Source organism: Astyanax mexicanus, chromosome 12 (assembly GCF_023375975.1).
Source record: "Astyanax mexicanus isolate ESR-SI-001 chromosome 12, AstMex3_surface, whole genome shotgun sequence".
Classification (NCBI taxonomy): domain Eukaryota; kingdom Metazoa; phylum Chordata; class Actinopteri; order Characiformes; family Acestrorhamphidae; genus Astyanax; species Astyanax mexicanus.
Window position 1 is genome coordinate 12,911,564 of NC_064419.1, and position 13,075 is coordinate 12,924,638.

Sequence of the window (13,075 nt, forward strand, 5' to 3'; positions counted from 1 at the left end):
CTCTGCCGGTCTACCCGTCTTTTTGTCTGTCTGTCCTTCTGCCTGTCTTTCTGCCTGTCTGTCTGTCTCTCTCTTTCTGTTTGTCTGTCTGTGACTTTCTGTCTGAGGACTTGATCAGGACGGTCTGAACTTATCCTCACACTCATCCTCCCCCACCGCCTGTCAGCACCTCTGAGCTCTCTCCTCTCTCTCTCTCTCTCTCTCTCTCTCTCTCTCTCTCACACACACACACACACACACACACACACACACAGCAGGCGGAGGCTGCGGGTCGAGGCGGACGGATGGCTTCGTTTAACGGCTCTGTTTCTGAGGAGAGCCGGTCCAGAGCGACGCTGGAGGAAACCAGCCGGACCCGGAACCAGAGCGGTAGGTTAAATAATAAAGAGCAGTTCAGATTTATAACAAACACAGCCCTAAACTACTTCTGCACTAGGAAATAAACAGGTCAGCTAACCTTAGCACTTACACAAATCATGAGGAACCTTCAAAACTTGTTTTACAGTCGTTTTTATTTCAAAATGACGTTCTAGTAAATTAATAAAGCCAATTAATATCTACATTTACTTTACTGTGATGCCTTTATTTTAACACTATTTTTAGCTGTTGTATTATGAATATTACGAAGTAGTTAAGAATAAAAATTAAGTGACCCTGACAGAAGAACATTGAGTAAACGTTTTTTGTCGTTGTTACATTTAAGCCTCTTACTGTAATTACATTAACGACTTACTGTACAATAAATGTACATTACCTCAATAATATTTGATAATCGTGATTATACTCGTATGTTGTGTTTATTTGTATATTTATTGTTCACATATATAACAGTGAACAGTTTTTATCCAGAGGAAAATGGATTATCACAAGCCATCAAACCAATATAAACTGCTTGAATGTTCGCACCAGGAAAGCCATATGGCATATGTCATCCAAAAGCAGTGTGTAAGACTGGTGGAGGAATACATGCCAAGATGCATAAAAACTGTGATTAAAAACCAGGGTTATTTCACCAAATATTGATTATTGATACTGAAATATTGATACTCTTAAATGTTTATGAATATGAAAGCTCTGCATCTTTTTTTGTTATTTCAGCCGTTTCTTATTTTCTGTGACATTTTCTGTTTTAAAAAAAAATTAAAAACTGAAGTGGTCTCTTAATTTTTTTTCAAAGCTGTATATCAGCTGCATTTTATCCAGTTAAACAAGAACACGGTTTACAATGAAACATGCAGTCATTTATGCACGAGTGATATAGTGATCCACAGTGTGCTTAGAAAAGTGTATTGTGACTCACAATAACTACATTGACAAACAGTATGATAACTATTGTTATACTGCCCACCCTTACACCATTACTGGAGTTTTTGTGCATTTTGAGGCTTTTAAAATCTCTAATGTAGAAACTCTTATACAAGAACATTAGACACTATTGTTGCACTAGTTTAAACAATGGAAACCAGAAGTGTCTGACTTGTCAAATGACTCAAGTGCGTGTTCTTTTTTAACGGAAATACAAGCAGCTCTTTTCGACTGCATCTCCTGTTTTCGTCTTCGGGTGTTACAAGGCAGGTAATAATACTGCAGCTGAGAAATATTAATACAATATATATAAGAATTTACTTTGGTGTTTACATATTTTCATATAACAAAGTCTACAGTTTACTACCTTATCATTTTTCTTTAAAAACATTGTACTGTATGTAAACCCTCAGTTATATACACACGTCACCATGAGGAAGCAAAGAGACAAAAAGACTTTTCTTATCACAGAACAGCAGCTCTCCCTAGGAGTGTGATAAAGAAGAGGCCCTAGGCTGTGGGTGTTATATATTCAGCCCCTTTCTAAGAATTTAAGAGAAGAAATGTTTTTAGATAAACGTATTATTATTTTAGTAGACATGCATTGTTTAGCAGCATCTTTCCAAATTCTTGTGAAAATATTAGATACAGAAATGTGAAAACATACACAGATTGAATGAAACACATGGTCTGATAAGAGTCATTTAGACATGGTTCCACTATATGATTTACTACAGAGTGCAATATATCAGACAAACCCATCGCAGGATATGTTGGTTTCCAGCTGTTTAAAAGAAAATGACAATAATCAATGTTTTATTAAAATATGTTTCTTAAAGTTTTTGCTACAGTGTTTCTGAAACTGTTAATTTCTCTTTAAAAGGAAACAATTGTATTCTTATGATATGAAATGATCATTATATGAGTATAATAAAGGGTCTTAATAATGCAACAACAATAATTTTGTTCATCTCAGTTGTTTCTGTGACAATAAATAATCATCTAAACCAAAAAGTTAGTGTAACATCTGTACTCCCATACCTAGAAAAGTGCATAGAAAAGTGTATTGTGCTTCTAAAACTGTATCTATTCTTTTTTCTTAACGAACTTAACACACAGATGCCCAGTCCACACATATACACACATACATCCACACAGCATGCTGAATGTCATGTGGTGCACTTCTGGATAAAGCAAACGCTGCATCCAAAACTCTTGTTAGAATGCTATTTATGCATACAGACTCCACACACACTCTTGCAACACTGCAACACACATGCTACATTTGCTGTAATACAAAGATATGTACAAAAAAAATCTAAAATCAAAAATGTATACTAAATAAAAGATTATATAGTATTATAATTCATGTAACAGGGAACAATATCTTACTGTCTTGGGTAAGTGATAAGGTTCCTTCTGGTCAGATTTGGTGTGAAATTGTAATTGAGTGTGTATAGCATGTGTATTTGTGACTTTATTTACTTTATTTAATGAAATATGGTCATCCTATCTATAGTTTGTCAATAATTAGGGTTTTATGCAGATAAGTCTACTTTAAGATTTGATTAGTCTGACTTTTATTTACTTTACTTTTTTATTGGTATTGTTTCCGAGTGTGAGCTTGTTTGTTGGATGATATAAATTTAAAAATGCATTAAAAATATTTGTAAAAAATATATGTAACACTGACAGTGGCACGGCGTCCTGTGCCCTGTGTGTTGAAACGTCATCAGTGTAAAGGATCTTGCGTTCTATTGCAGTTGCATCTCTAGCTCCATCAGTCACTAAAACCCAACAGTACAGTAGTACAACAAAACTGCAGTTCAGTATAGGTTGGGTCTCGTGTTCAGGACAGTGTTTTAAAAAGTCCAGTAAGAATGGCAGGGTATTGAGCCTGTATTGCTGTGTGTATTGTGAGTCCAAGTCAGAAAATGAGCTCATAGTTTAGTGTATCCGATTAATAGATCTGATCATTGAGTTTGAATTTAGTAATTCCCAAGATTTTTGGATTTTAACAACAAAAACATTTTTTTTGTTTTTTTAGGTATTTTAAACAGCTGTTTTGATTTGTGACTTGAGAAAAACAGTGATTGATTAAAAATTTATAAAATGGAAGTATCAATGGGAATTGGTGTTTTGCATAAATCAGCAGAAATTCATGTAAATTCATTGTTTTGTTAACAAGGAAAGTTTATTACTATAAAGGATCCTGTGTATCAGCATTTTATTTCATGTTTTTTATTAATGCTATTTAAACATTATTTTATATTTCAATTTGTATATTTGAATACAGTTAATTGCTCGTTAAAAGATGTCATTGCATTATTACGCTGTTGTCTGTTTTATGGAGTTGATGGGCAGATCTGATGACTGGGACGATTACAGAGGAGCACTAAACTCATTGACATGTTAGTCAGTTTAAGACGATGTTTGCATTGTGACGATGTGTATTGTATATTGTATTGTGCTGGGAGAGTCATTAGTAGAACAGGCTGTGGCATTCAATCAATCGATGATTGGTTGATTGGTGTTAATGAGCCCAAAGTGTTTGAAGAAAACATTCCTCACACCATTACACCACCATCACCAGCCCAGACTGTTGACACTAGGCAGGGTCGATCCTAAATTTAACCTAATTAGCCCGTCTGACACTAATAATCCCGTCTCACTTTATTCTGACGGTTGATTGAAACGTCATATGAAGCTGTTGGCATGTGTCGACAATTTTTATGATTGTATTAATTGCACTGCTTCCACATGATCAGCTAATCGCATGTATGGGCATATTCACGAGTCAGCCTAACAAACTGCTTAGGATAAATATAGTGCACAGAAGTTAATCAAATTAATTTAATTAATGGAATTGCTGTCTTAATAAGATTTTCATTATGTGTTAAACAAGATTGTGCATCTTGCCAGAGGGCAAGAAATCTGTAAGGAAATTTAGCACTCAAAGTTGTTTTGTGAAAAATGGAAGAGCGAAATTATAATCAAGAATTGCTCGAATATTTAAAGAATGTTTAGATTCTGCAGAAATCAAAAGACAAGGATATGTACTGGGTTTAAATCTATTGATAGCTCAGCTGCTTTTATTGTATATTGCCTGCAATGGGAAACGAATAGGACAAAGCTAAAATACAATCTGACTCCATCTATCTATATCTATTTAGCTGGTTAACAGCCCATCATACTAGTAGGACACAATCATAGGTCAGCTTTGCTGATTGATTAATTAAGTGATATTAATTAGTAAAAACTGTGTGGATTAGGCATAAATTATTTGTTTTTTAGTTATAAGATAATGAACTGCACAGTTACCACAGAGTTTCTAGACTGTGGACTTGTCAATTTTGTGGACAAAATGTTTAATCTTTTTTACAATATCAACCAGCCATAGATAAAAGTAAAGTCTTGTTTTAAAGGTCTTTTCAGTTTCATTGATTTTATTTAGCATTCTGTTGCTAATTAGCAGCCTAAATCCACTGTAAACAAACTTCCACTAATTCAAAATGCAGCAGCAAGAATATTAACACACTAAAAAACACAACCATCTCAAACCCATTCTAGCTTCCCTTCACCAGCTGCCTGATGCTTCTAGAACAGATTTTAAGTTTTTATTATTAGTAGTAGTATATAAATTAATAAATAGTTCTAAAAAATTCATACATTTCTGAAATGCTGATTAAATATGTTCCAATTCGTACCTTAAGATCATCTACTGATCATCTGCCTCTTCCAGATCTCCCATGTGAAGTTTATAAAGAGAGGAGATGCAGATTCTGTTCAGATTTTGCGCCAAAATTTTGGAATACATCACTGATAAATATTATTCATGCTGTTAAGTTATTTTTAAGTTTATTTTTATAGTAGCTTTTAATTACATTTTATTTTTTTTATTTATTGTTTTTGGTTCTGAGTTTTTTTTTCTCTTACTTTCTTCTTGTGTTTGTTTGCTTAATTTTGTTGGTGTTTGTTGAGCTATCTGTTCATGTACAGCACTTTGAGCTGCATTTTAATCTATGAAAGGTGCTATAAAAATAAAGTGTATTATTATTAAGGTTTCAGCTGAACAAGAAAAAAGACACTTTGCATGCAGTTAATGTTTTTCAGGAAACCCTAATCTATCAGTGTTGTTCTTTGCGTTCCACTTGTGTCAGTCTTTCCCGTGCAGTGTGTGAGCTCCTCTGATGATACTGTGTTTCTCTCTGGCAGGTCAGTGTCCTCCCATGACTTTAAGTTTTGGTAAAATAAAGATACAGGCGGGAAACGGCACCAGCGTTGGGACGGTGATTACTTTAGAGTGCCCCAGTAACCACAGGCCAGATGGACAGATATCCTGCATACAGGAAAATAACAACACACGCTGGAGCGGGGGAGTTCTTCAGTGCAAACGTAAGATACACACAAACACACGAACAGCTCCTGAACAGACTGTTTACACTGCAAACTAGAGCTGTAACGATACACTCAATTAACCATTCGATTCGTTTCGCAATACTGAGTTCACGATTTTCTCACAATATTTTAAACAGATGTGAATTAAGATGTTTTTTTTTGTAAAAATAGCTGTGTAAAAATGCACTATTTTTTAATATTTATTAACTGTATACCAAATAATAACTAACCAAAATGCACCTCATATAAATGCTCCAAATATTTGTATAGTACCATTTGTTATTAAATATTATAAGTACTGTTTTAAGCTTAAACAAACTAATGTGCTGTTTAATTTCATAATTAATCCCTTTTTTAAGTGCTCTAGAGTGAAAGTTTTATTGTATAAGACGTCTAAGCTGAACAGTGGTGAACAGTAATGAAATAAATGTAAATATTCTACTAAATAGATTTTTATCTATCTAATGGTCTCAGGTTGAGTCCTAGCTCACACATGCCAAGAGAAATGACAGATCCATAACAAACACTTTTAGAAAGATGCAACAAACTCTGGATATTGATTGGCTTAAAAAAGTGACTTAAATTGAAAAGTTGTTGTGTAATTGGCTTCAGTCTAAAATGATTGACCTTTGCTTACGCCCACTGGATCTCAGACCAGCACTAGTGGTGTTCAAATAATGCAAATGCTTGAGATTTGATAGTAAGAGAACACAGAATCATCTGTTCCCGCGATGCACATTATTAATTTTTTTCCAGCGCAATGCATTGTTACACCCTTACTGCTAACTCTGCCACCATAAAAAAACTGAAACAACGCTGTTAGGATTCTCTGACAGAGGCTATGGCGCCTGACGTGCGCCTGAATGTGTCTGAAGGAAGAAAACAGGCCAGACTGAGGATTGGGAGGAAGTTTTTAGCATGAGTACGACAGAAAGAGTAAAAATAGGGACCTGTCCCCTAAAAACCCGCCTTCCACATTCTATAATATAGCAGTCAGCACACCCAGTAACCTCAGAGCTGCGGGGGCTTTAAGCAGACAAACTGCAAGCACTGCAGGATTAGCAGAGCGTGCCACACTTCATTCATTTCCTCTGACTCTTTCTGTACAATTCTAATTTATCCTTTATACATTTCCACTGTCATGTTCTGTAAAACACTATAAATCTGGTGCACTGGACTTTAAGTGACAAGCTTTGCCAGACTATTGTTTCCTATAACTTTCCTGAATATATAAAACTATTTTGTTTTAACTATATTGTTTTCTCAATTAAACTAACAGCATTGATTTTATTTAATTATTTTGTATTATTTGTATTGCTTTGTTTTATTTGTATTGTTTTTGTTTTATTATACCTGTGATTAGTCATTCACAACTACGTCTCTTTATAATGATTATTAATATTAACATAATAATTAAGTAATGAGGACATATATTGTATTTTCTTGATATTTATTTGAGGTCAACTTTATATACCAAAAATAGCCCATTACAAAAACTCTCATATTCTGTGTTATTGTTATTTGTTATGTTTTTACCAATATGAAAAATTAACACACTATAGTAGAGGATTTGTTTATTAATTTTACCAAAATGTTTGCATATATCTGTACAGGCTGGTGAGGAAATGATATGCTTTAAGACTATGACAGTGTTTACACATTTCTGTAAACTATTTCATTAAAAAACTAAATGGCCCATTTAATTGTTGATGTCATAGAGCAAAATATCCTTATTATTAAGAATAAAAAACATAGTTCTTAGTTCTGTGTATGTTTTTAATATAGTTTATTTCTCCATCTCTTTTTCAGTTCTTCCTAATGGTGTTTTCCATCTATAGTTCTGCTGTATTGCTGCTGAACTGTAATTGTTTCCTAAACAACAGAATAACTCTTTCTCTCCTCTTTTCAGCTCTCCCGCAGTACGAGAACGACGCCTTCCGCCCGCGGAATGTGGGTCACGGCTTCCACCTGGCGGTGCTCCTGTCCATCATCAGCTCAGCCATCATCATCTTCATGAGCATTGTCTTCATCACCTCGTGCCTGCTGAGTCGAGTGAAGAAAGAAGAAAGTAGACGAATGGAGAGGTGAGAAGGGGAGAGGAGGAAGTGAGAGAGGAATGAGTGAGGAAATAAATGAGGCGAGAACAGGAAGAAAGGTGTTAGATGTTCCATGACGTGTGTTTTTTTAGTTTATTTATTTATACATCACCACATTCTGAACTATGATTATCTCTAAGAATCGAACATAGAGGGCCCTATCTTTGTGATGCTCATTAGTATCTCACACCCCATCACAACTTTAAAGAATATTTATGTAGATGGGCACGGTGGTCTGGAAATTTATGCTGTTGTTCATATAGATATTAAAATTATATTATATCGACCAAAAAAAAAAAAGATTTTAATTTTGGCCATATTTTTTAGCACTAATTATAAAAACTGTAATTTCTAAATGGTAATTTGTATTTGTAATTGTGTCTCAGTATACAGACTGTATAGTGACAAGTATATTTTAAAGCTTCATCCCCCTTTAACTCCAGCTTCAGTGTAATGTTTTAATTTTAACTGCATACTGATTTACAAATAATTCAGTACCTACTATCTTAGAATCTACTATTATTCATTACCCAATAACCATTATAATGATAATTACTCAGTATCTATTATTTATTTAAGTAGTAATTCAGTAAATACTAATTATACACTGACAATCACACTAATAGTTATCTATTATTCAGCACCTACTGAGTATCTCCTAATTGTCTAATATGTAGACAGTAACTGTAGTGACTGTGACATTTTTGAAAGTTACCATGTGTCTGTGTGTGTATATAGGAGGAGGAGGAAGGAAGATGAAGCATATTGGCAGAATATGGATCAGCAGGAAATGAGAGAGGCTTTTTACAGCCATAAAACTGGAAATAACAACAACAACAACAACAACAACAAGACTCAACAACGCCAGGCTGCACCCAACGTCCAGACTCTCACATTTAAACATCAGCAGGCAGCCTCCAGGTATAGCATCATCTGCCTGATACACACATTAACTCCCCCCCGCCCCTCCCAGACAAACACACATATATGGAAAGAGTAGCTATAAAGAAGAAGAAGAGTAAAAAAAAGGCAAAGTAGCCTGGCCTACTTAAACAGTGTGATCAGGAGAAAATGAACAGCCAAATGAACAGAAAGAAATAACATCAGTAGCATTTATTATTACAATATATATAATGTAAAATATATATTTACCATGTTTATTACTATAGAATAATTTTAAAAAAGCTTTAAATGAAGGGCATGAGCAAGAGTCTAAAAGCTTAACAAACAAAACAGAAAGAATCTAACCTCAAAAACCTAGATGGGAACAAAATATACATATATACATTTGCATTTTACATCCCTTTCAATGCAATGAGTTGCACCCATTACTGACACATAAACATGAACCTATGACATAATTCCAAATACCAGTGGAACTTCTCTACTTTATCCAATAATTCTCAGGTTAGTAGGTGGAGGGGTTGGGTGGGGGTATGCAGTGATGGAATAGTTACATAGTTACTTTGAAAAAGTAATCTGATTACTGATTGCCCCTTTAAAAATACTTAGTTTTTTATAGATTACTTCATTTTAAAAGTAACTAAGTTAACTTTTAAGTTAATGTCGCCTCAACTTAACAATTTTGCCAAAACACACTTTACTGGAAGCTTTGCTCCAGCTTTGGGACTTGTTCTGTAAATGTGCCACTGAGACTCCAAACCTTTCTTCAAATTTGATGTTGTGTCTTTGAAGCTAGGTAGTCTCCAGCACAGAGTGAACAACCAACCTTGATATTGATCATCTTTAACCTATACAAACTCAAAATAGTGGCTGCATTTAAAACTGCTATAAAACGCACATCTCACTCCTCCCTCCAGTGTGTGTGCCACTGTGTGGTGTTACATGTGTGTCGCATAGGCCAGACGTCACTCCTCAACACGCAAGAAGAAAGTAAAAATAAACTGTGGTGAATCTGCAGTCATGTTTTGTGTTTACTGACTGTTAAAACATGCACTGTTGAGTTTAGAGTAGAAGACAGTAGGAAGAGTGTAGGGGTTGGCCAAGCAAACAGAGAACTACACACTACTAACAACAACTTTATTAACTTTTTTTACTACTAGTCACAACCAACCTTTGCAAGACACACACACACACACACATACAAAAAAAACATGTATTATCATACAAAAACCTACACTGCCAGTAATACACCAGCTCTCATTGAGAATATCTGTCATGTTTGTTTTTTTTGCAGATGCCATCAGCAAGGCTACCATTTGATTGTCCAGCCCAGCCAACCTCTCCATGAAGCTATGCCCCCCAATGCATATAGGAACACACATACTTCCTTTGTCCTACAGACACAGTTACTTCCAGCCCAACCCAGCACTAGATACAATCCCACACTGGAACAGCCATCATGGATACGGCCCATTCCAACACCTGCGGTCCCACCAGACGGTGCAGTCTCAGGAGGTAGGGGACACAGCCTCAAGGACCCATTCTGGCAAAACCAACACTCACCTGACCCAAAAAGCCCACCCATCTGGGTTATTTCTGTATGAGAAGGGTCAAGATTCATTCAACAGCAACAAGACTGTTTGACAGCTGTGAACACACCAGTGAACTCCTAACATAGACTGAGAAGGATGCTGAACAGGGGAATAAGGCCAGGCCTGGTTTCTGGTCAGGGCTCCTAAGTTAGAATGGGTTTTCTATGCATTTTTTTATGAACTGTGCCTTAAAAACACTTCCAAAACCAGCAACTTGACTTGAAGCATTCCTATTGGACTATCATCTAACAGACCAGTCTCCTCTGTTATTGTAAAGTTTATGAGCTAGTTGGCAGGACTGTAATTACCATTTACAGATTTCTGGCAGATTGCTATTTTAACAGCGCAGCTCCCTGGATGTGTCCAACGCTTCTTAGCAGAGGAAACTGACCTGCTCATCATTTAGTATTTAGTATTCTGTTTATTGTTGATGTAAAAGTTGGGCTTGTCCATGCATGTGTGTAACAAAGTGGGGTGTACGCTGCATAGCTAAGATAGATATGGACTATTGTCAGGGTTTTAAATCAGTCAGTGGCGCTGACTGCCGCCAACATAGCAACATGACAGAAACACGGGTGCAAGGTGTGAAAATAGACTGTTGACGGGGCGTAAGATAGCAATGAGCATCACGATGTGCCTTGGGCAGGGTGTAAGATAGGGCCACTGGACTGCTACAGACTGAAGCCATGTTGTCTTTGGCAAAATATCAATATCTGTTCGGTTTCCAACCATGGTAGAGTTTGAGCATGAAGGCCTTTTGGTGACTGCTCTATATTCATGCCTTTGCTATGAACTGACACACTGCTGGTGTGAAGATCTGAAGAGGCATTATTTATGATTTTTTACCCCTAGTAACAGTTTTATTTTACAGTTTTATGTGATAATTGTATGATATTTTATCAGCGTTATGTGCAGAACATTCTGTGTTGCCTCTCATGTCCGCTTCTAACTAATGATTTTCAGCAGGATAACTGAGGCCCAACTGCAGCAACTATGGCCTCCATCCCCAACGGTATCTCATTTTGTATTCAGGCTAGAGGCTGCCCAACAGAGTAATAGAGCCTCCTTTCAAATGTACAGTTTTTTTTCCCAATAAACCAATAAAATAAGGTCATGTTGCCCTAATGTTGTAATGACTTGCATATATCATCAATAGATTAAGACAATAAGTTTCCTACTTTTTACTACTGTCTCTTATGAGTGTGTCCGTGTTCTTATGATACAGTAATTCAGAATGTGTGGAAAAAATGTCATGATAACTATTAGGGACTGCAGATTTGCATTTTCATCTAATGTCTACGCATTAAAGATATGTAATTCATTATTTTTTTTGCATTATATGTTATTCTTTTCTCTCTTCTAAGTATATTTTTCTAAATAATATCTATTGCTATTCACATGGCAGCATAATGGACCAATTTTGTTGTGAATAATAGCAGTTAAACAGTACGATGGGGGGAAAACAAAACCCATGTTTAATGTAATTAAATTAGAAAGGACGGTTGTGCTAATTTCAGCTTGTTTCAACTAGTTCCACACAGCAGAAAATGTTTTGACTGCAGGCTGCATGTTGCACTGGACTGCGTTGTCTTCCTTGAGGAACAACAAAAAGTGTAAACAAACAGAGGCTATATAGACTTTATTTATTTGCTAAATATTCATAACCCTTACATAACATTCTCTGTTATTTGAAAAAAAAAGCTGGTACATGTTCATGATTTCTCAAGGTGGTACATTTTCTCAAAATCTAATTTTTTTTACAGGAATAACAGGGGTTGGAAGGAACTAAAATACTGACTGAATAAAAATACCGAACTGGATAATAAAACAAATCAACTTTCTAACTATTGGGGTGCTTTTTCTTCATTTAGCAAAAGGAAGAAACCTTAAGTAGGAGTGGAGCAGTTTTTAAAGAAACAGGTAAGAACCCGTTTTCTGATTGGTGGTGATGGGTGCCAAGGGTTATTTTCACGGAGTTGAGCAGACTACCAGTAACTGAGTCTCTGTTAAAGTTTGCCTGGCTCGAGTTTATTGTTGCAATTATACCACCATTATCGCTGTTTATTGAAAGATTTTGAGTTAAATCTGTTTGGTTATAAACACTCGACTTAAAATAGTTCCACTGCTGCTCTGTTTGGTTTGTAAGTGCTGCATTGTTGCTAGGTAACCTGTATGTAATACATGGAGTGCTTTGGTTACAGTGCATTACCATCTGATAATGGCACTCATAAAACACTTCAGCCAATCAGAAATAACTGTGGAATAATTTAAATTGAACACTTGAATTTCTTGTCTTTTAATGTGTTTGAGAGCACCAGTTGTAAAGTTGTGAAGAGGTAGAGTATACAGTAAATAGCTCTATTTGGGTTTAATCTAATCCATATTATGGCAAAAATTACTCAACAAAGAAAAGAGAAAAAATAATTTAAGAAAGAACGAAGATCAGTCAATCTAAAAAGAATAATATTGTGGCGTGGAAGAGGAAGGAAGACCCGTGAGACTCATGATGAGTGCTCTTAAGCTCTTTTATTAAACAGGCTTGCCACTCACTTACAATCTTTAACAATATTAGGAGAGCTAAACCAACCTATCAAATAAGCTACCCACAGAACCCAGTGACTAAACTCGCTACTCACTTACTTTACGGTGAGTGCCCTAAACAGCACCCATCTGCATGGCCCCTCCCCATACCCTAGGTTACGGGGGAGGTACCAGCTACGTAGGCTGGAGCAACACAGCACAACAAAACACATAAGGCCCCACACACAAAAGAACAGAAAC

The 13,075-nt window shown here is 35.8% G+C and overlaps 1 protein-coding gene across 1 annotated transcript; it reads left to right on the forward strand.

Annotated features, from left to right (window-relative positions):
• Nucleotides 1–206: 206 nt before the first annotated feature.
• Nucleotides 207–11,618, forward strand: LOC103034958 (uncharacterized). Its single transcript, XM_022670773.2, has 5 exons — nt 207–369; nt 5,521–5,700; nt 7,613–7,787; nt 8,538–8,720; nt 9,997–11,618. The coding sequence occupies exons 1-5, from the start codon at nt 285–287 to the stop codon at nt 10,304–10,306; spliced, it is 933 nt and encodes a 310-aa protein (XP_022526494.1). The 5' UTR covers nt 207–284; the 3' UTR covers nt 10,307–11,618.
• The last annotated feature ends 1,457 nt before the right edge of the window (nt 11,619–13,075 follow it).

Bases quoted from the DNA above. Each gene is read 5' to 3' on its own strand.
- LOC103034958 (XM_022670773.2), top strand. From the start codon at position 285: ATGGCTTCGTTTAACGGCTCTGTTTCTGAGGAGAGCCGGTCCAGAGCG. The intron at 5,701-7,612 runs GTAAGATACACA...TCCTCTTTTCAG, and splicing joins GGGAGTTCTTCAGTGCAAAC to CTCTCCCGCAGTACGAGAAC. The intron at 7,788-8,537 runs GTGAGAAGGGGA...GTGTGTATATAG, and splicing joins GAAAGTAGACGAATGGAGAG to GAGGAGGAGGAAGGAAGATG.